Source organism: Apteryx mantelli, chromosome 3 (genome assembly GCF_036417845.1).
Source record: "Apteryx mantelli isolate bAptMan1 chromosome 3, bAptMan1.hap1, whole genome shotgun sequence".
Classification (NCBI taxonomy): Eukaryota; Metazoa; Chordata; class Aves; order Apterygiformes; family Apterygidae; genus Apteryx; species Apteryx mantelli.
In genome coordinates, this window is record NC_089980.1 from 128,505,647 (window position 1) to 128,530,448 (window position 24,802).

The 24,802-nt window shown below is 35.9% G+C and overlaps 1 protein-coding gene across 1 annotated transcript in view; it reads right to left on the minus strand.

Moving 5' to 3' along the window:
- WDR35 (WD repeat domain 35) overlaps positions 1–23,493 on the minus strand; it is a 44,503-nt gene extending 21,010 nt beyond the window's left edge. Inside the window, exons 1-11 of the mRNA XM_013955089.2 lie at positions 23,342–23,493; positions 22,644–22,761; positions 21,866–21,937; positions 20,400–20,492; positions 18,815–18,943; positions 18,454–18,587; positions 16,883–17,048; positions 16,643–16,788; positions 14,509–14,634; positions 11,593–11,778; positions 8,768–8,828 (exon numbers count right to left, since the gene is read on the minus strand). Of these exons, the coding sequence (XP_013810543.1) occupies positions 8,768–8,828; positions 11,593–11,778; positions 14,509–14,634; positions 16,643–16,788; positions 16,883–17,048; positions 18,454–18,587; positions 18,815–18,943; positions 20,400–20,492; positions 21,866–21,937; positions 22,644–22,761; positions 23,342–23,365 (1,255 nt within the window). The 5' untranslated portion in view covers positions 23,366–23,493. The remainder of the gene's footprint in view (positions 1–8,767; positions 8,829–11,592; positions 11,779–14,508; positions 14,635–16,642; positions 16,789–16,882; positions 17,049–18,453; positions 18,588–18,814; positions 18,944–20,399; positions 20,493–21,865; positions 21,938–22,643; positions 22,762–23,341) is intronic.
- Positions 23,494–24,802: the final 1,309 nt, after the last annotated feature.

Genomic DNA, 24,802 nt, shown 5'->3' on the forward strand with positions numbered 1-24,802 from the left:
TAGAGCAGCAAGTATTGGACTACATACTAACTCTATAAATTTTTCCCAGGTGGATGAAACCCCGTCTCCATAGCTCAAAAGAAACAAAACAAAACACAAAACCAAAAATCTAAACAACAGTTTTTGTTACTTGCTAAGTAATTTCACTGTGGCCTTGTTTAGATGAACAAAGGAGAAATTCTTTAAAGGTTTTGTTTTAAAATTAACACTTACCTCCCTACTATTTCAGCAAGTTTCCATGTGTTAATACAGAGGACATCAAATACATAAAGACACATTTTCAGGTTAATGATCAATTTAGAAATATCTCAAATAAAGATCTAACAAGATCTATAAAATAAAGTCTTGTTCCATAGTTAGGATGAAGTACTGTAATTACTTACATATATATAAATAAAGAAAGAATTCAAAAAGATTAAAAATCTAGAGGACATTATTCTTTGATTAGCACCGCTTAAGAACAGTAACAATTCTGAGTTAAACAAAATTTAGAAATGATGTTTGTATCTTCATTAATAGCTGGGTCAAATATGGATTCTTCATCTACATTGCAGCAAATTAAGTATTTAGCAAAGTGAGCTCTCAATCTTACTTTATACCATCCAAAGATCAGCGCACAGGAAGGCAGGACATTTTCTTTAACTTTATTCCTAAAACCATTTACAATGTGTGGATAAATCCAATGTCTCATTCCTAAGGTTAATATTTTGTGGAAAAACACTCAAAGTATTGCATTATTCTTCACTGTATCGTGGCATGTTTTTTTTAAATGATAGTTTGTCTCATCTTTCTGAAAACCAGTGAATGCACACAACAAAACATTTGGAAAAACACTCAGAAGTCTAGTAAGTAAATCACCCAATGTCTTCAAATTCTGTAAGTAAATCAGTATGCCACCAAGTGAAACAGGCAAATTCAAAGGAATTGTGTAGCCCAGCCTGTCAGAAAAACATTGAGTCACACAGATAATATGCTACGTTCACAAAATCTGATTCTTTAATCATCAGTCATCTCAATTTTTTTGTGTGTGTGCTTTAGCACAACACAGAACTCTGGAGGGAGCTATAAGCCCGCCATAAAGAAGAACAATGCTAAAAAAGGCAGATGGGGAAAGACTGGCTGAACAGATTTCATTTCTTTGAAACTAAAAGGATTATATAAGCCAATTGATTGCTGTAGAATAGCTTTTAAGTACTAATGTAAACACTGGATGAGAGGGCTTAATGATGATGCTTAACATATGAACAGTAGTGTACATAAAATAGTTAAGTGTGTGAAATACATTGCATATAACGTAAACATTTATTTCAGTAATTAGTCATGTACCTATTTATACACATTTGTTCCATTCTACTATTACCTTGCAGCTGTATATGCCTTAACAATCAGAATATTTTTATTCAAAGGAAAAAAAAACCTTGAGAATATTCTGATCTGTGAGGAGATAATGTTTCCCTCCTGCTTCAGATCACAGATTTTAATACTACACCTCATTTTTGGACTCAGTTCAGTTAGTGTTTAAGCACTTCACTCCAAGACAGTGATACATCAAGCCCACATCTGAAAGCCTTGGACACACTTAAAACTCACTAGATAATTCCCTAATTTGACCTGCAGCTTCCATGAAGCCTGAACTTATTCATTTGTGCACATCCTGAGGTACTTCAACCTGAAGAAGAAAAGGACCTCCACATAAGCTCTATTGTGATCCAGAAACAAGATGGAGATGCATGTATGCTTCATCCAGAGGAGTCCAATCAATTAGGCATTTTATGATTATGCCTTAAGACTTGAGTTGACTTAAAGTTATGTTGCTATCAAAAAAGCAGCTACTTTTCATCCTATCAACCCCACTGCATTTTCCTGCCACTTCTTTTATATCAGTTCTAGCAGCAGTTTGGCCACAGAGCAAATTGGCCAGTTCATTGATCTGACTGAAAATTAAAGAAAAGATTTGTTTAATTTTGGGGTTAAGTTGTATTAAAGAGAGGATCGCAAATGCTGGAACCAACACGGAGAGCAGGACCTTCTCTTCTTTCCACCATCAGTCCAAATTATGACTAGATTAAGCCACATATGAAATCACAGGGACATAAACAACATTTACACAGCACACAGACACAGTCATCAGGATCAGATCCACTCAAAAATACATGCAGAGAAGGAAGAGTATTTGTATGTGGGAAGTCACCTTTTTTGCAAAATTGCCTGTTAGCTAGGGCAATAGTATAAAAGTAGGAGAGGGGATTTTTCTAGGATTGCTTAAGCATTTTATACTGGACAGTCATTAAACAAGCAAAAACAAAACAGGAAAAAAAATACAACAGAAAAATCTATGGAAGAGGAACAAAAATCAAGTCTCCCCCTTCCCACCTCAGAGCCATCTCATTGGTGGCCGCATGCTGCTCCTATGATGCTTTCCTTCTTGGCTGTGTAACAGCTTCAGTAAGAGGAAGGGGTGGCCCACTCACTCCCCCAAGCCTGGCCCTTGCTGGAGCAGGGAAGGACGGAGTGGGATATGTCCCTTCCCAGGAAGGACAAGCTGCACATTTCAATCCCTTCAAGCTGAAGATCCAGAACCCCTTTCTGGGCAGCTGGTTTAATTACTTAGTTTCCATAATTGTAGAGAAGCATTATCATCTTCTACAGCAGGCTTGATTTTAACAGCAAGTCCTGCTCACTTAGACATCAGTGCCCTCCAAAGAACTTGTGCTCTGACTATTGAGCAGACAAAAACATGCCCCTTAAGTCTGAAGGAGGAGGCTCGGACACTCCCCTGCTCAGTGTTTTCTACTGCATATCAGCTTTCCATGCTAAATATCTGGACTTCTTAAATTGCCTAGCTCTTCCCTCTGATTTTACAGATAACTAACTACAGTATTTATGTCCCGATACTTAAGATCTTAAATCTTAAGATCTTAAATGTTCAGTGATCAAATACTGAAAAAGGATTAAACAAACCATCCCACCATTAAAACAATGGCAACATGCAAAACAACTGCCGTCTGAAGTTTCCTGTGGCCCTTTCTTCTCTTCACCCCTCATTTCTATTCATTGTTCCTTCATAAAACCTCATTCCTGAAGGAAACAAAATTTTGTAGATATTCAGGCATCTGAAACAACCTTCTGTTACCTCCGTATTTCATCAATATTCCATCTCACTTCAAAACATCTAAAACACCTGCTTTCTTGTCTAATCTTTAAAAAATAGTAGAAGAAAAAGAAACTTAATCCATGACTACATTACTTAGCTGCATGAAAAAGCTGAAACACATTTTGGTATATGAAATAAGATACATAAACATAGCACAGACAAGCAATTCCCCCTAAATCTGATGAAAATGAAACAACCTGATAGAGAAACACAAGTCTAAAAAAACCAAAAACAAACAAACAAAAAAACCCCAAACTGTTTTCACACCAGCCTCCGTTAAAGTTGCAAAGAAATCACAAGAAACTAGAACAAACTTAGTCAGATCAATATCATTGACCTAATTTTAGAGCCTAATTTTAGACCTTGATTCAAATGTCTCTAGAGGTGTCAGCTCATGAATACAAGAAAATATCACACAGCAGCAGGGACAACTGAACTTAACCTTAAAATGATGGACTGTTAATAGCAGTGATTCAAGCGCTGTTTTATATGTAGTTCAGCCATCCTTGTTAAGAGGGTTAAGAGAGAGGCTAGAGAGTTAGGAGTGTTGACTCCTTCAACCCTCTGCCTTTATTTAATCCACCTGTACTAGAATCTATATGTTGATCAGGCTGTTCTATTCATTTCATTGGTCACTAATAAACATGTTAAAGATGATAATCAACACTTAACTATGCACATATAAGCACACATAAGATGATGATATAATCCACCTGAGTGACATTTTCTTAGCAGATGCCATCTGTTGTGCTTCCACTGAAGAGATATTATATAACAAGATATATAATCTTATGGAGTTTATGTTTAGCTAAAGTCATGAAAGGATTTTGACCAAAATCCTGCAGAGTCCTCTGAAGCAAGCACAAACGAATGTGTTGGTTAACTCTTGCACCTTGGTAGAACAGGATGTAGTAAGGCTAGACACCAGAGCTAGTCTTTGCTAGCAATCTTCTCTATTCTGAAAGACCCCCAAAACAAGTAAGAGGAACAAGTAGGCAAACAGAGGAAGAAAAATGCCTTGGACAAAATAAAGAGGAATATGAGGAAGAGCTTTATGGTGTAACCATCCACCAAGGTCTGAAGAAAGGCAAAGTGATAGCCCCTCACCAGATAATGACTGATTAATTATTTTTTGCCATTGCTGGCAAAGGCAAACATTAGAAACTTGATGACATAATTAAAAATTCCAGAGAATAAAGGGAACAAACAATTTTTTTTTTTTTTGCAATCCCCTTTTAAACTATTGGTTTGGAGCCAAACAACATAGGATTTGAACCTCCTGGGGATGAACTGAACATTGCACATGCTCACAATTACTTTGTCATTTGGAAATTCATATCACTTTGTTGGAACAATTTTATAAAATGTTATAAATCAGCAGTTCATACAAGTTATGCTTTAACACAGAGATTTTCAGATGCATAATTTTAATGCTCTATCAATCTATTTAGCATGCCCAGATTGGGCATTTTTTTCCTCCACTAGCAATTTCCTACCAGGTCCAAGACAGAGCCCTGCAGGGCACAAAAGACTCTCAGTGAGGTAAAAATCTTTATGCTCAGTAGAGCTCCAGGTGTTTGCTATTCCTACAAGGGGCAGTCTAGCAAAAGCCAAAGGCAACTTGCAATCAATCTGCAATAAGCAACACAATCAAGAATATCACTTATTTTGAAGGTGGTCAAGAGTGTTAACTGGAGAATAAGCAAGAGCACACAAATACAGAATGGTCTATTGAGAAAGTTTCTGCTATATGAGAAGGCATTTTTCATAGGCATTTGTGAAAAATCAAGGAAAGTAACAGCCTTAGGTGGCACTCAGAAGTTCATAAAAACAAACGTTCAAAACAAAAATTATCTAAGCAAATTATTTCTTGGATAGAACTCAAGGCAGTAATTTATCACATTAAAAAAACAAAGAGTTTTACAGAAAGATAACATTTTTTAAAGTCAATAATCCCCCCAAATTATCCTGAGTAAGAGATATGTTAATTTTACTTGCACTGTTTATAACACTCTGAATTAATAATGATCACTCATCTGATAAAATAAATAGTTATAATTAAAGCTGATTTTTTTCATTTATAAACAGGACAGAAGGATATTTTTTCTGTTAGAAATGATGCGCCAACTGGAATTTTAAAAGACCTTCCAGAAAAGATCTTTTGCCTCTCAGGTGTCACACAGCCTTCTCTCTGTACTCGGCACGGCCAGCCAAGTGCCACAATTCAGCACCCCAAGACAAGGACCTCCCACTGCCAAGAAGCTCCAACGGGGATAAACAGCATAATATACCATATATTAAGACCTTGACTGTACACATGTATCTACACCTAGCACAAATTTATCCTATGTTATACAGGTAAATATTTCAAGTTCTATAAAGCTGTATCATCAAAGGATACCAAAGGGGAGGGGGGGGAGCAACTATGATTAAACTGTCATAAAAAAAAACATATTTCATTTACAGATATTTGCTTTTCACTTTCACCTTCAATTCCTTCTGTAAGTTTGGCAGGCTGACTGTAAAGGAATCTTACAGGATGCATATGATACAAAAATGTTGATTCTTTAGCATGTTTATTATGCACCAATTAAAGATTTGCTTGTTAAGTTTAAACTAGTGAGACTACAGAAATCTTTCAGGACTTATGAATGCAAATAGTCCAAACCCCAAGTATTTGCCCTTCTGCAAGGGAGAAGGCTATAACGCCTAGCATTTTCACAAATGCATTCACACTAGCAAAGGGCATTGTAAGCCCATGCACTAAATAGATCGTCTGACAAGCAAGAGAACACAAGCAGACTGCAGAAAACTCAGTATAGCCAAAGGAAGGAGAAAAACGATTCGCGCATTATTTCATCTCTCTAGTACAAAATTCAAATGTAATTGGAACAACAACAGCATGTCTCTATTAAATAGCCTTTCTATAACTGTTTTCAGTTTCTACAGATTTTTCTTATATAAAGACAACTATAAGAGACAGGTAGTAGTGAGGGCAGCAAAGAAAGCCATACCTGATTTTTATTTATTTACATTAAAAAAAAAAAACAAAACACAGATTTAGCAAGCTCACTTAAACAGAATGTTAGAAAATGCAAAGAAAAAGTTTAAAAACAGAGTTTTAGATGTACATGAAAAGCTAATTTTAACTACTTGAGTGGGATCCATCTCACCTAATTTTAAACATCTATGACAGAGATGAGTACACTTGAGCTGATTGCCCTTGGCTTCTTTGTACTCAATGGAGAGCAAATAGGCCCCTTTTAGGAATGATTCACTAACCTTATTTTAGATGTCTACTGTAGGAATAAGATGAAGCGTTCCCTAGAAGTGCCTATTTCCTCCTTCCCCCAACCCGAACTGTCATATAAGTCCAGGAGACTAGATTCAAAGTAGGCACATACAATGCAGGCAATCTGGTCAGAAAAATTCCACCATTTTACTTCAATATTTCATTATCTAACTTTCTCCTCTTTAAATTTTGGTATCAAATTTCCTAGGCATTTTATTCCTGAAGATTTGAATGTACCACTATTGTAAAAGCTGGCACAAGCACAAACTGAACAATGGTAGAAAGAGACACTTATGAACTCAGTTAACGTATAGTCAGACATAAAACTTTTTAGTATCACTGGTTGACAAAAACAATCATCTTTATGGTCACAACTATTTCTAATCCTTGGTTGGTTTGATTTTTAAAACAAAACAAAACAAAAAAAACCACTCATCATCTCCGAATCACTGTTACTTCCCTGACTTACAATTCTTCACCTTACTTTTCTCGTCACTTCTACCTTCCCAACACTTTGCTATACACTTCCCCATTTATTTCATCAGGCAGCGTGGCTGGCTATTTGTTGGTTAATACTAGCATCAAGTATTAACACTGGGGCTTGGAACTAACTTCCCTAATGAGATTAATTAGGGCAGAAGAGTTTCTTTTGGCAGAGAGGATGAAACAATGGTTCTAGGAGACAATTTACATTCAAAGAGTTCATGAGGCATCTAGCCATAACAGCTACATTTCTTTTTGTCACAGCGGTTTTGGTTTTGTTTGTTTAAAGATTTCTGTAGAATCAGAGTATGTAGATTCTAAAAGTATATTATGTATATGTGTGTGTGTGTGTGTGTGTAAAGTAGACACCTTTCCATTCATAAAATAAGAGGGAAGGAACTCTTCCAAGTTTAAAATATGCAATCTATTTTTATCTACTCAGAATAATCTGTTCCAATACGGTTACACTCCTCTTGTATATCAACCACACATAGATTTCTTTTCTTTCCTAAATGTTTATTTTATCAGGCTCAAAGTGCTGCACCAATTAGGAAAAACAAGAAACACAAAACAAAAAACAGAAACAACCCTAACTTTCTAACATGGTGGAATTACATTAGTTATTCACTGCAAAATATACCTTCTACCTACCATCATTTTAGCAAAGAGATTCTAAAAATAAGTTTGTTCTTTTAATTTAATAGCTATACTGTCCCCTCTCATTCAAAAGCATTTTTTTAATAAAGTTTTATTTGATTTATTCTTTGTTAAACCCTGAAAGAACCAAGCTTAAAAAAAAAAAACCCAAAAAACTGCATATAGGGTTCTGAATGTCTCAGGTCTATTTGGATAACAAACTGAAAATAAAGCAAAAACAGAACAAACAAAAGCAGATTAACTAATCAAAAAAGCCAATTCATTTGTCAGTTCCTCACTTCTCTCATCTGTTCCAAGGTCTTCCTATCATTACCACTGTGCAGTCATAAGTCTTCACATAGAGGGAAATAATCTTTAGTCTCTAGTCTTTAGCAGAACTCCTAGCAAACAGGGGTTTGCAATTACCTGGGAATGTCTGTATCACAGCTACACCAGACAAGCAGCAGGGAAACCCTGGAATTCAGACCTACTTAGAATTTGGGCATATTTTTTAATCTATTATAACTCACTAATATATTTTTTTTTTCAATCAGATTTTTAATGTTTAATCTGAAAATATTTAGGTAAAACAATTGTGAGAACAATATGTTATGAACACTGAAATACAACAAAAGCTGATCTTGAAGTAAAAGTTATTTGGGAAGCTGCAACATCTTGTTTTTAAATGAAGGTCCAGCTCAAACTATTTTAATTGCTTTGAGAAACAGTACACTCTTCAGCTGAGGAGTTGAGTACCTATAGTTGTGATGGAAAAATCCGAATCACTAAAAACACTCATTAAAAAAGAGGAAAGTTACAAATAAAAAAAATCCATTGTTAACATTTTGCAGAGCTGGAGGAATCAGTTTAAACTTGGCCAGTTTTTACTAGGAGCATGATTGTTTTTATACCTGTTTTGTTAATAAAAAATAGTGGCTTAATAAGCCATTTCCAACACAACAGTATCCAGATACCAACATACAGTTCACAACATGGGAACCATTGATTACATGTTTATTACATTTAAGGAGAATCCAAGTAAAAGTGAGAAGCTGATATAAAAATCATAGTTTATGATAACCATGCACAGAATGGAAGGTCACTAATTTGGATGGAAGGGTTGTTATAACAAGACAGTGATTGTTCCATTGAACATAAGAAATTCATTATAAAGACTGGGAAAAACAACAGAAGTCGCTTACCAATATCAATATATTTTGGGTCCAAGGGAGTACCAATGGAATTGCAGAGAACCAGCACATACTGTATGAAAACAAAAGCAGATATCACTACTACTGTATATTTCTCTAAGTTAATAAAACTGAACAAGGTATTCTGTGAATGTATATCTCAAACCCCATATTTCACACAATCTAATGCTGTTCAGTTAAACAGAAAACAGGGGGACCAAAGCCCCTGTAAATATAAAGCAGTGTAAGCATGAGAATATTGCAACATTTGACAATTAGCACTATGAATAAATGAAGCAAAGCACAAAAAAGGGAAAACGACCAGCTGTTTTAAATGGAGGAGCAAACCAACCAGACAAGATACAATACATAGCCTGTACCACCAGTGGGGTCCAAGGATAACATGTTGGTGAGAAAGCCACTGTCTTGCCCCCTGCTCTGCAGAGCAAGTACTGCGCTGTGATTTTTTATTTATTTATTTATTTATTTACTAGCAGTTTCCGGGTGATTCAGCTCTTGGGTAGCTGTTAATGCACAGGATAATCTGATAAATTGCAACAGGCCACCTTGCCAACTCCCAGAAGTTGTGATGCTTGTTCTGTCCTTAGGAGAACTCTGAATCTCCTTCAACCTCCAAAGGGCTACAATGTGGGGAAAATTGCAAATAAGGCTATCCCTGTGTCCTGCAGTATCAAATGCTGCAAAACTGACCAGTTTTGTTAGTTTTGCCCTTCTTGTAATCCCACTTGGCCAGCAACAGACAACCCATATCCATCTGTTAGACTCAGGAAGATGCAAACAAATGAAAAATTGGCCTGGACATGACACATGTGCTTTTTTGTTGTTGTTGATGTATTTATTTTTCCAGACCTAAATCAAGGATCAAATAGCTTTATTTATTGAACTGCAGAGTCTTTGGATTCAAAAAAACCAGGCCTGCTATTCCTGGAAGCACCTAAGAGCTGGCATACTGACTCTCCAGGAATTGAAATATAATTAGTTCTGCACAGCTCTCTCACCTGCCGACCAATTCATATAACTGTGGTAGCAGACTACAACAGCTATACAGCCTGCCCCTTTAAACTGTGAGATTGGTAGCTTTACTAATAAGAGAATGGTGGAGTTTATAGGTTTTAAGTTTTCATCTATTACATGAACTTTATCCTTTCAAAGAAAAAGATCTGAACATTAGAAAAGGATTTTTTTCATCAAATCATTTATTTTTCTGGTTCTCTCATCAAGAAACATGGATTAAAAAAATAACATTTTGTAGCAGAGGTTATTTCTTTGTTCATCACTCAAACATTCCAGCAGCATTGTCAAATTTCCCCTTTCTGAAAAGTGTGTTGGGACTCCACTCCTACAGGAAGCCACATCTGGCTTTTTTTTTTTTTTTTTTTTTAACTATTTATTGTTTATTTCTATTGTGGTTATACTAGTTCTTTTCTGGTAAACTATTCCACCATTCACTCTTTACTTGATTTCTCTTTTATGCCCTTTTTATTTATTTCTGAAACTCTAAGTCAGTAGAACATAGACTTCAAAGGGGTGATGGAGGAACAACATCCAAGACAGACTGCACGAGCTACGCAGGCTGCTGCCAGACCGGGGAGCTTGCACTGTCCGATCTGGTGCAAGTAGACAGTTCAGGCTTCACTGTGGGTATCAACAGCAAGTTCTCTGCAACACACTGAACACCCACTTTCTCTTGCAATACCTTTAAACGGTTCCTGCTGAAATTAGTCTTTTTTGCATCATCAGCTACTGCTGTACATTTTGCCCACTTGACATCACAATTCTAATAACTTAAAAACGGATCTGTTTTACAATAGATTTCATAAAGCAATTCTAATGAAATACTACCCAAAGGATAAGCTTGTTTGTTTCAGTTTCTAAAAGCTGACCCCCTATAGTGTTAATAATTACATGAGAGCCTTTCAGAGAGAACTGAAAGATGATAATAAGTATCTGTAATTTTCAGATGCTAAAATTAAATATCTTATTTAAGAAAGATACAGAGTCCCTCCACTATTTCCTTCAGATTTTAAAATACAATCCAGAAAATCTCATTTTATTGCACTCAATTTTTTGAATGTTTTTGGTCATGTATACCCTGTTTTCAAACCATATGATACAGCACACCATTTATCGCACAATCAAGCGAAGCAGCACTAAAACATTTTTTTCTTTTTACCGTTGAACCAATTGACTCCATCTCATGCTCCTCCTTTGTAAGCAATATACAACGGATATAGAAAATAATTCAGAAATGAATCCATGAAGAAAAACTATGTGATAATAAATATATTAACTGAAGAATACATTTATAATACAATTTTTACACTACATTAAAAACAAAAATCAAGAAATAGACCAGTTTGTAGCAATTATATCGCCTAAAAAAATTTACATTTTTGTATTTTTTTTTTTTAAACTTTTCACTGATTAAATAATCTTTAAAATCCTAATGCTCTCCTGCTTATAGCTTCGTGATGTCCTCCCTACTTACAGCTTTTCTTTGAGAACTGTCATAAGCATTTCTAAGGGAACAGTGATCCTGATGGTTGCTGTTTTGATGCAGCGTTAGTTAGGGCTGCAAAGAGTTTACATGTGAAGAACCCATTAACTCTCTTGATATTTTTGTTATTATTTTATTGCTTGTTGTTTTGTTTTTAAACACTGCATCCATTTAAGTGAATATTCTGTCAAATTAATGACAAATGAATGGCACATTCTGAAGCAGATTCAGAATGTTACTTTTGGTCTTATTCCGGTTGTAAAGCACTGACATTTGGAACAGAATGTTTAAAGTTAAATTTAAAAGAAACAGACTTTACCTGAGGTTGATTTTCATCTGCTTTAGTTGCTAAAACACAGAAGTCTCCATAAGTTGTTATGGAAATCAGGCTCTTGACATATTTCACATACTTCTCATTGTTTTTTGTGTCCCAAAATACTACACAGTATTCTGGACGATCAGGTCGAGTATATGCATAAACCACTGTATTGGAGCAATAACCCCACTGCCAAGAAAGACAATTTTGATAAAACCTATAAGAAATTGTGCAAATTCAATAATAAATTGTTCACAGCTATGAAAGAATATTTCATATACACAATCAGTATTCAAAATTCTTTGCCTGTCAGGTGATGAAATGCTTTATTAACAGTAGGTAAACACAGCCCAGTAATAAGTTATTAGCAGAATATTAAACTGGCAAGACAATTTTCCCATCGCACAAAATGATTTATCTCAATCCTTCTTGGAGGTCCACACTCAAAATAAGACAAGATTTCACTTCCCCTCGTTCCTTCTTTGTCCAGAAGGTACACAGAAATACCCACTGTAATGATGGCTTTTGCAATGAAAATGCTTGCCATAAGAGAATTGATTTGAAAACCCAACCCTTTCATTTTCCAGAGGGAAAATAAAGAAATTCTATATTATAATTTTAAAATATAAATTACAACAAAGAAACATCTCAAACACTGCACTTTTAAAAGTCTGAAGCAGACCAACCTAAGCAATTATACTGGAGCACTAAAATAACTCACATCACACTTCCATATTAGTAACATGACAAAAAAACCTCCTTTCCACCAAATAGAATTATTCATGTAACAAGCTATACCATTCACTTGGAAGCCACGCCAGATCTGGAAATACACATGGTCTCATAAACACTGGTGAGTTTAAGAAAAAGCAGTCGGCGTGTGCTCCAGCCATTACACATTTTCTGGAGTAAACATTAGGTAGCATTTCCTGCAAGACTAATTTCCAGCTCAAATTTACAAAGCCTCTACCAGCAGATCTACAACAAACTATTTGGGGTTTCATCCTAGCAGATTTGTGTTTATAACTCTTTGAGCAATGATATTTCACAACTGAGTAAACCAATATAGCTGCAGTATATTCCTTATAATACATCCTATCCCTTTAATCACAGTGGTTACACAATGATGATTAAAGAATATATCCTGAGCTGGAACGGGGGGGGGAGTAATCATGGCTTTTGCTAACTTTGAGGAAACTGAAATAGTCTTAACTGTTAAAAAATGTCATACCCATACAGTAGACAAATATAAACATTATTTAGAATCAGCTGAGTGAAGACTTGTAAAAAGTACACTGGGAATTGAAGTATAAATAGGATCTACACCTATCTCTCAACAACCTATCAACCTATCTCTCCTGGTTCAAACGAATAATTCACCACCAAAAGTAACAATGTCAAAAAATGATGGTAGAAGTAAGGTTCAAATGATTCCCGTTGCATCACTTAAGCCAGTCAGAATTTAACCAAACAGCAATGAAAACACCGGAGTCTTACCTACACGACTGTCTCAGTCACTGCCAAGTTTAGAATCATGCCCAATTATGTTAGCAATAATAAAGCATATCATTTCTTATTTTAAAAATAAGATCGCAAATTCATTCTAAAGGAAATGACTGAGTCATTCAGTCACTAAAACAGACATTCACATTCCACTAAAACTTCATGTCAATAGTGTTGATCAAATTGAAACTATCAGTTAGGCACCGATTTATATATTAGGCTTAATAAAATGCAATAATGATTTGACCTGGTCAGAAATTCTGAATAATGAAATTCTGAATAATGAAAATTTCATTACCAAAAAAAAAAAAAAAAAACACAATCTGAATAAATTCAAAATCAGGAAGGAAATATCTGCCTTAATTTATCAGTCATTATTTTTGGAGTCACTGACCAGAGACAGGGAAAGAGAACAATATTCTCCATATATTAACTGATAGTGGGGTTTTAATCCAAGCAAGGAACTAAATACCAGGCTACTGGTTATTTGCAAGCTTACCCTTTTTCAGATCTTTTCTTTGAAGGTATTCTATTTTACATAAATAATTAAATATGGAACACCAAAGACTGACACTGTAATGAGTACGGCACTCACCTGATACACAGGAGACATTTCTAATAAGCTTAATCTAAACTAAAACTGTTTGCTTCAGTAAATACTTATTCTACCTAGAACAACTTGAACAGGAAGAATGTCCTGACATAATCCCTATAATTTTGTTTTTCAAACCATGACCTGCTCAAAGCATTAGTGCTGAAAGACTGTGTTTAGTGGAGGAAATAAAACTTCCTATTTTTCCTAGATTACTCTCCTTAAAATCAAGTAGCCCTAGATCCCTACCCAGGCTTTGTCTTTGGAGACTTAGACAAAGCAATTCAAGACAGAGCCTGGCAACAAGCCAGCAACTGATCAGCATGATAAGGTTCTGATGCTTCAGCTTATCCATTCATCTCTTTTCATGTGACAGTGTAAATGTACCCAGAGACTCATTTCAGACCAAACAAAAGTCCATAATGCATTTAATTTGGGTCTCTCACTTACAGGTTTTACAGGATAAGAAAACCATTTCCTGCCCCATTAGAAAAAAATGCCAGTAAAACTGTCATATTTTGCATTTACCTTCCACTAATAACTTCTGTATCACATCTAATCACCTTAGGGATCCATTTATCACCTAACTAGTCCATTACCCAATGCTAAAGAAGTGTCTTATTTTGCTTTCAAACAAGTTTACTAATCAAATTAGATGCTGATGACACGTAACATGAAACAAATTTCGGCTTGTTCTATTAGCTGTGCATTTATGATTGCAACAAAAGAGTTTTTGGTAAGAAAGCTACTTGATCAACCAACTCAGAAAGAGAGTAAGTAATTGTATTAATAAGTTTTCAATTCAGTGCTGCACTGCTACCTACCTTGTAATCTGGCCGAATGTTTGCAAAATATATATAAGAATCAACAGCTAGTGCAATTTTCAGTCCACTTCCCTCCCAAGACAAGGCTGACATCTGTTTGCCAGGAACTTTCAGTGTGCGCAAATGCTTGTTTAAAAACAAGAAAAGAAAGATTTTGAATGTATCCCAGAAAAATTACCATGAAAATACATATATGACAAAGCTTTTACAGCTGATGAAATACAAACATATAGATCTTCTTTACAGGTATGGCATAAGGGCTCCCAAATTACAATACACATGTGCACAAACAAGTGGAAAAAGAGGTATTTAATAGGCATGAAGTATTCTTTTGTCTTGATTCTTTTTTCAAGAGAGAGAAAGATAAACCATTTAATTTAAAACCCATGACTCAGTCATAGTTCAAACTTTCAAAAATAAACAGTAGATGGAGAATGAAAGTGTAAACATTTTTTCCTTCACCTGGTAATCTGAATCACCTTTATTACTTCAATCACTACTAAAATAAATATAACTTCCAATTAATAACAGTACTGACATCTGGCATTCCTCAAAAGTTGTGTTTATGCTGGCAGCGTAAGTCTATCAATTACATTACTCAGTTGATGTACAACATATTTAAATACAGCTGATAGGTTAGTTATATATGTTATTTGTTTAGCCTATGTCAAGGACATACATTCAATCAGTTGCATAGTTACACAATTTGCAGCAAGGCAATAACCATTTTCCTCTTCTCTATTTCTCATTTCCCTTCACAAAGGTTTAAGAAAGGCATTTAAATGTGCACTTATGATTTAAGAGCTACCAAAGACAAATATACTTTCCACTTTTTTTAAATCCTTATTTTGCTGTAGAAAGTGAAGTTTACAATGAATGTTTTCAAGAACTTTAACACTTATCCCACAGACCACTTGCCTGTGTAAAGCTTTCTGCTGGCAAAATGTATGCATGTAGGTAGTAAGTGATATATCAACCTACGCTTTATTGTGAGATTTTGAATAATCTTAGACTTTTTCTTTGTTTAAAATACAACTTTAAAATACAACTTTTTACTGAACAAAACACTGATTATTATGCTTAGATCTAGCCTTCTTCTTGAGGTCATAAGTTTGTGTCTCAACAACCTGCTGTCAATTAACTTACATGATTTAGTACCTATTTCATGCCTTTAATCAGGTGCAAATAGTAAGTCCAAATAATGGTCACAAATTATTCACAGAAGATATCATCTTCTAAAAGTTGAGTCAGTACCTGACTATCAGAACCAGTACAAAACAATTCTGAGATCTAAAGAAAACTCTGTTTACTTATGAACACTATATCTAGAGTCTGGAACACTTGTTTCAGTTAACCTGAATGACATTAGCAAACAGAGCCATAATAATATTGCCAAAACCTTTGGTTCAATTTGATACTTATCACTAACTTATTGATTTCCAGGTATAATACTGAGAAGGAAAGTGAAATTACCTTATTGTTTTTTATACTGCTACTCTTGCCTAATATAAGAAAGTTTTCTGTCAGCTGAGGCTGATAAACATCTAACATCTTATAAAGAAGACAAGAAGTGCAAAAAGCATTTACAAAACAGTATTCCCAACGAACAGCTGAAGATTAGAAACAGTTTAACTTTTCTAAGGTTTCTGGGCCACTCCTCTTACTGACAACAGATGCCATTTTCTCAGCTTTACCGATTCCATAAAAATAGAGGGGAGCATACACTGCCTTATTTTAAACTCCTCATCTTGATGCATCCTGGTCTCTTACACAGTCAGTGCAGAAAGACAGGTTACTTCCAGACTTGGTATACACGTTAAGTTAGCATCTTAACTGCCGCCTAAGTTAGCTGCTCAAAATTGGGCCCTACACGTATTCCCCTCCTCTAGTATTATGCGAGATGCCCTAGGATTTTCCAGCTGGCCATCAATTTGCTGTTCTAGAAGGGTACAGGCCCATAGATCCTTTGTAAGCTTTCCAGATCCACGTGGACATCCTGGATACCTTAGAGCATCTCAAACGCACTAAAATTCTATATACAGGCATTCAAATTTCAAGAGTAATGACCACATAGACAGAATATGCTAACTAAGCACAACTTAGGTAGTATAATAAATATATTAAATATTTTTACCTCACCAAATGGAGTGTAGAATTGCACAATATTTACATCTTTATCTTGAGAAGTTGCTTTTAGGGAGCCTGCCACCGCCAATACACTTCCACAGTGGTTCCACTGAATACATACTACATTCATACCAGTGTCAATCAAAACAGGATCTAGTTTTTAAGAAAAAAAACATTAAGAATGTAAACATAAGTAGTTTGGGGTTAAGAATAGGTCAGTCATAAGTAACCCATATTTTGTACCTACTCTGGTCATTCTCATCTCTCATTATCTGGCATCTTCCATTGTCATAACAGACAGCAAGACAAGGACAACCTGGTTCAATGTAGCCCTCTGTACCATGGTACCAGTGTATCCCAGCAATATTGAATGCTCCAGTTAGGTTCACCAAACAACTAAGTTTCATTTTCACCTAAATAAGAATGGTTAATTATTTAAACTTACATATAACATGCTAGTTAAAGGAACAATTTTTATCTATAAACACCCCCAAAAAAGTACGCGCAAAATTGTTTTTCTGTCCAAAGGAAAAATTTTCACATTCTCAAATTTTAAGGGTTTGAAAAAAGTTCCTTATCCAAAGTTGGATCAGGTATATGAAAACATACATTTCATTTTTTTTAAAAAAGTACTTTAATGTTGGCCTTTTTTATTCTTTGAAATGTAAGATCATTTAAAGTAACTTAGAGAAAAAAAAACACCCAAGAAAATCCTTGAGCTTTACAAAAGAATAAAAAGAAAAACTACTTTAATTTCAAACCATTTCTGGTCACAAGTTTTTTTTCAGAATAAGTTATTTAAACTGGGACTATAAATATCCAAATCAGAACACCAATTAAGATAAAAGTTAACTTTCCTAATAATTAGCTCTTTACATCTAGTAGCATCGGTAAGAGCATTTTCTGAAAGAAAACAGTGTACTTGGGTCACTTCCAGGAGTAATACCAGGTAACTTATGGTAGTGAGAGAGCACATATAATTGGAAAATGAGGGTAGTTTAAAAAAAAAAAAAAAAAAAAAAAAAGCTTATTAGCTTATTTAAAAAAAAAAATCTGAGTAATTTGCAGCAAATGCTAGAAACACCATGACACACAGTGGGAGGGAGAGAAACAGTGTGGGGTTAAAGAAAAGAGGATTGGAAGGATTTTTCACTCTTTCGGAGGGAAAGGAAAGGAAGGAAATGCACAATAATAGGGATATAAGATCAAGAATGCAGTTCTAAATGTGTTGTTCTTTTGAAAGCCAATGTTTTACTTTTGTTTAGCATTTTGTCATAGTTATTCCAATACTCCAATTAACTATGAGCATAAAATAAGTAAATAAACAGAAGCTGTAGGAATGTAGCAATATTATAGTTTTTTTTCTTTCATATCAGCAAATACTACCAGGCTTTCTCTGAAAGATGTAACATTCCCTATTTAATAAACAATAACAGGAGCAACAGGAAAATAGCCTGCCACTTTATTCTACACATACACTAGGACTTTTAACATGAGCTTCACTTAATTTGGCCAGGATCACCATACACATTTTTACCTTTCCAATAACAGTTGCAAAGCAAAAACGCATTAGTTGAAGTGATAGTCATTTAGCTAACAGGAAAGACAAGCATTTGCAATGTACTTAAATTTTACTGAAAATTTATATTAAAAAAGGTGCAGCTGCTTAAATCTTGAATAAAAAAACTTCACATACAAGACCTTGTCCAGTTCTCAGTACTGAAGTCCACCAACTAAACAAATGAACAAGGAATAAACGAAAACAAAATTTTTGTGCTTATGAAAGTTAATACTTTACAATACAGACCATAAACTCACAATAAAATTCCCCTGATTGTCATAAATATGAATTTCTCCATTTGCCATTCCAAAGAGTAAAACTTTGCTGTCAGAAGACCAGGTCACATGGCACAGGTGTGTACCTTTCAGATCTTTCCCCCAGATACGATTGCCTGTAACAGGACATTTATTGTACTTAATAAACATACTATAGATTTAAAAATAGGATGTGAGTTACCAATATAAAGACTAAAATAGCTAAACAAAGTCAAAGTAACAATTTATAAAGCAACTGTTAACTATATGTACATTGTAGCTTTATTTTTCTAAGTAAATAATACTAAAAACAAAAGCTATATAAAACTACAAAACACAATAGGTAGTACAGCTTAAATTTTACCATCCACTGATCCAACAATCACAGCCCCATCTTCATATACAATGCAAATCTTTTGTCCATCAGCATTCCAGCTCATACTTCGAACAACAGATTTATTTCTATTGTTAATCATCTCTTCATACCAGGCACCTATTAGTGCAGAATGAAAAACTGGGTTATACTTTTGATTTGATAACTCTTCAAATGAATTCAAGATACAGGCTAATCACTGAATTCAAAGAGTAAAAATATTCTCAATTCGGAAACTATGCAAACACAACGATAATGAAATTTATAAATAACAAATTCCAACAGTTTTTAAAAACTAAACATAGCACAGACCCAAAAAAGCTTATAAAAACTAGTAAGAAATCAAATTAGGTATTCAATGAAATGGAGTAACCTGTGAAGCATCTGTTTATAAACAAACATGAGATAATGTGTTACATATGACTTCACAATGTGATGTACAACAAAAAAATAAAGGTTAGAAAAAGGAACTGAAAGAGGAGGTTGTACTGCCCTTTCTGTAAAACTCTAGCAAGACTATAATACAGTGTCCTCCAGACTGCACATATTATCGTCATGAAATCCAGTATTCAGATATGAGCTATTTATTTCCAAAAAGAAACTGGCAAAGTGGAAAACAGAGAGGGGAGCCACAGACTGAGAGATGGGCCCTTCAGGAAGGGATCTACTGCTTAGATAACTTAAAAACTCACAAAATACACTAGAAATATAACGGAAGGAACAACTACCTTTGACAGGAATATGCATTAAGTAATTTATTGGTTCTTTTCCAAAACTAAAGGTGATGCTTCGTGTAACAGCAGCCACCACATTTCAGACAGAAAGACTAATCAAGTGATATTTTATGCCTGAAATGAGGAGCTGAGCTGGCATTTTACTTGTTTCCATTTTATATATATATATAAAATCCTCAAGAGAAAAAGAAAACCACAAACTTTCCTTGTCTTCCCCACATGCATTGGAAAGTGGTTAGTTATACTGAGAGGGTTGCTGGCTTTCAAATTAATTTAAAAGTGCCAAAAATGTACATGTGTTCATGAAATGGTTTAAAAAAAAAAAAAAAAAAAGGCCAATCACTGCAACACATTGGTTATGTGTATTAGTTCACTGCCTTAATTAAATGTTTCTAAAGATTGTATTTATGAAAGTATTTGATTGTTGGTCTAAGTATGGTTCCTAAATTCCAGTAGGTCTATCAATAGGTCTGTGTTTGATGCCCACAGCAGAACTATTTAAATATTACAATAATACTCAAAACCAAACCTACACAGTGAAGCAGCGCTTTTTATTGTTCTATACATATTTTCCTTCAAGGAAATAAATTATCAAAGATAAGAAAATGAAAAATCTGTAGCTGTTTACAGAGCACATGCCTAAGAATTGATATCTTTTCTTAAGGTACTTCTGGAAGACAAATATCTTATTAAAGAAAAATTTAGACAACTATTTAAGAACCTGGAACACATTTTAAATTTATTTTCAGTTTTACAATCTAAGAAAGAGTTGTTAAAACTGCTAAAAAAAAATTCTTACAATACAGAACATTATCTAGTCTCAGATTTGTCCTATACAATACCTTTATACAGCATCCACACAATGATGAGCCCATTTTGATCACTGGTTGTTAGTTTTTGATACTGTTCATTCCATGTCACTACTTGCACAGAACCTAGAAAATTATACAAGTTTTGTGTTTATTCTACTTAACAAAAAAGTTAATACAAACAACCACATGCAATTTAGTCACCCTGCTGAGTTTTCTGGGGTTTGCACATATTTGCCCTGTTGACTTTGATTCAGTCTTAGCCACTCTTTAGCCTTCTCTTCTTGTTTTCTCTTTCATACTTCTACTACGCTGCTCCTTTTGCTCATGTATTCACCCACTTGAGTAACATCTTCTCCAAATTCTACCCAAAATATTACTTCAATAAGGAAAACCCAAAATCATAGTTTTGCTGTTTCTGACTGCCTCAAGCACGTTGGCCTGGGAAGCCGACAAACTTTCCTCTTACAGGAAGCCGATTTATTTATAGCTTGATCATTAATACAGTAGCAGTTTTAAAACAAAATGTCCCTTCTTATTACCAAAAAAAGAGTACTCTACCCACTATCCCTTTGACTCTCAAGTCTCATATGTGATCCTACTCATAAACACACAAATACTGGACTTGAAACATCTTCTTCAAATTTTCTGTGAATCATCTTCATCCATCTATTCAGTACTAGATACAAATTGGCCCCTTCTCAAACACCACAGTCTTTCATGTCTTCACTTCCAGTCATCCATTTCATCCAGCACAAACTGCCCAGCAAACAATCTAGCTCTTATCTTCTGCTATAAAGCACTGTTTATCTGTCAACTACCAAAGGCAGTATGAGAGCAAATGCGAGGTGAGCAAACGTAACATGAATATGTAAATATCCAAAGACATAATCAGCCCAACTGATGAGAACCTTCAGATTAACCAAACTGAAGTCAGACAGAACAAGTACTGTAGCAGTAGCAGTGCAAGATTAAAAAAAATACACACACACACATATATGATAGCACCATCTACTTCAGTACAAATCAGTACTTCGTTTTCAGGATAAGTAATGACAAAATGATTTGGAAATAGCCAAACCAGAAGTAATGTAAAACACAAATGAGGCTATAAGGTCAAAGTTAGCAGACTTACCTAGAAAATCTCATAGCAGACTGCAAACCTTAAAGAGCAACAGGTAGAGCGGGGCCTGGTCATGCAGCATGCATCCTGCATCATGTACTCTGTAGCAGCCATGAGTACTGGGGGAAGGCTGGACCAGTTTAATTCTCAACCCAATAATTCACTCACAGGTCATGAAAACTCGACTGTAGATCTTTTAATCAGGTAACTTTGTAACAGTAGATAGCCAAGCTATAACACATCTGATTTTATTACTAATATTCTTTATTTCAGCCTTACAACAAAAAGTTATAACAAAATTACTCTATCAAGACCACAAAATCTTTCTGTATTTTTATGTTAATCAAAAGTACATTAAATGTCCAAAGAGACTTACCACTATGACCTTCAAGAGTTTGATTCACAGAAAGATTGCTAGGAGCTGCAAGTCCCTTTAGTTTTGCTTCATCTAGAAATAACAAAAATAGTTACAAAATAAATTTATTAGAAGATACACATTAGTATTTCTGTACCAACAGTGCAGCTGAAAATCTCTATTTACATTAATAAAATATTCACCTAAAAGTATGTAAAAGTGTAACTGCAGCATGAATTTTCTGCCCCTCAGCTAAACACATTTGCTAATCACATCTGTCATCCAAATTCAGATACTCTTTATGGTCCAGTAGTTTTCCAGGAAAGAAAAAAAAAATAGCCATCACACTTTGTTTACTTTCATAAAAGATTAAAAAAACTTGAAAATATATTAATTTCACTTTCCTAAGAATATATTTATCTTATTTCTTAAAATACACAACTTTCTAAATTAAATGCAGACAGTAGATGACATTCAAACACAATCATGATATCATGAAATAAGTTCCAAAATAAATGATGAAGAGAACAAAAATGAAGCATAATGCCACGAAAGAAGAAGCAAAGAAGAAGACTTCAGTAGATATAAAAGCTAGCCAAATGACAGGGCCGTCCTGTAGGGCAAGCTGAAGGAAAACAATGTTCACAGGAAAGTGACAGCACATTTGCTGTTTATGCAAATGCATAAGCATCTATCTAAAGATGTAAAACATACACAATGCTGTAAAGCCACTTCTGAAAGTGCAGCTCTTTTCAGAATTTTGCAACGTAGTAGATTTTGTTCTAAAGATCTCATTTACCTGTTTGTGTTTCTAACTTTAAAACTTTCAGTAACCCATCTTCACCACCACAGGCTATGAAACCTTGATCCTTATTCCAGGAAATACATCTTAATCGAACATTACCAGGAATTGCAATCTGAAAGAGAAATATTTTACATCTCTATGTAGTCATAAGAATCATGTTTTATTTAAAATACCCTAATCAAAAAAAATCAAAAATCAAAAAATCACCTCAAAGATAACTAACATAGCACACGTGACAACAAACTTATTTCTAACACTGACAGATCAATAGTCAAGAAGTGACATAAGAGGATTAAAATTATAAACATAAACGAAACAACGCAACACAAAGTTCGAGAAAAGGGAAATACGGTATACGCAGTAAATAATAACAGGACATTTCGAAATGTCCGAACAAAAAAAAACAACTAGGCGAGAGGGAAGAAACTGCAGGCAGGCCTTTGCCACGAGCTGGTCTCTCGCAAAGCGCCACGTCCAGAGTCTCCGCACGTTTTCTCAGCGCCGGGGGAGCAGTTTCTCGGGAAACAGCCAACGGCCAGAGACTCGGATAGGAGCGAGCGAACCAGCCCGCGGCGGCACCGGCGCGCGGCCCCTGCCAGCGTCCGCAGGCCGCGCCGAGCCCTGCGGCTCCCCGCAGCGCCCGGCGGCAGCTCCGCCGGCCCCCGCAGCGCCCCTCGGCGCCCCGGCAGCACCTTCTTGCTCAGGTAGATGAACATCGCGCAGAAGCGGCGGCGCAGGGGAAGGGCCCCACTCGCCGCGAGGGGGGACGGGGGCTGCCGACGGCTCTCCCTCGGAGCGGCGGCGCCACAGGCCCCGCGCTGCCGCGGCAACCAGGTTACCCTGGTAACCGCCGCCGGAAGCTCCCGCCTTCGCTTCCGGGGAGCGGGAAAAGAAAGACAGGATTGGCGCCAGGCAGCGTCGAGCTCAGCCTCCCGAGGGGCGGGATCAGGTCTGGCCCCGCCCCGCCCCCACCTCGTGTGAGGGTCGCGCGGAAACCGTTAGGAGCCGTTAGGGCGGCGCGGCGCGGCGCGGCCTGGCGCTGAGGGTGCCCGGCCGTGAGCCCTCGGCGTTTGCGCCCCTCACAAGCTGGGCAGGGTCCTGTGCTTTCTCGATGCACCCTTAGCGTTACCACAGTCTTTAATTAACTGAGGTAACTGATTGATGCGGGCGAGGCAGCAGGTGTTTCACGCCGTTCTTGCACATTCACAAGATAGTGTTGTGCACTCAAACCCTCCAACTGACCTCAGTCAGTTATGCACGTACTGAGATTGTGAATACACAGATTCAATGGTTTAGAGAGGATAAGCAAACCCCTAGGAGAAAGTAGATCTTAGTTTTTGCTGCTTGATCCAATGAATGCTATTATCAAATTTCTGAACATTCATTAGTGCAGAGAGTAGCAGGGGGGAAGAATTAAAACTGGAATTGTGTCTGCACAAGTGGGTACAGAGGGCTGCAGGGGCAGCCTGACTCTGCAGCACTGAGCCCAGAAGGCAAATTAGCTTGGGCCCAGCTGCTAAATAAATATTTTCTGTGCCAAAGGTGTCTTTTGTAGCTGATCAACTCAAAAAATGAACATGGGAGACATACTTACACAAGACTGTGTCCTGTCTTCTGCATCCTGCTCTGACAACTTGCCTGCTTGATGCAGTAGGAATAGACCATCTGTCTCTCAGAATATGGCCCTCATTTTCATACTTCACAGTGCAGTTATCCACAATAGAAACACTGAAATAAAAGTAATTTGTTGCATGTCACACAGGAGGACCATGACAAAGTCAAGTAATTAAACCTGCATCTCACCAAGTTTATTGCCATACCTCTGTTCTCCAATAGGCTATCTGCAAGTGTAAAGAAACAGACCCAGCCACTGGTTATCATCACATCGTTTTACTGAAGGTACATCGACATGCAAAAATAAACAGCATTGAGATCCAATTTAGTAATTAATGTCAGTTTAGAAGCACATATCTAGGAAAGAACTATAAAGCAAAGCTGGCTGAACTCCTGTAAGCATCTTAGAACTGAATGGGATGGCTAATGGCAATTTAGAAAATTTTTAAATATAATAAATGTAATTAACAAATATCATCCAAAAAAAATCAAGTTTAGTTCTTTTTCATAGCAGTTCTCTGCATTAGCGTGGCCCAGTA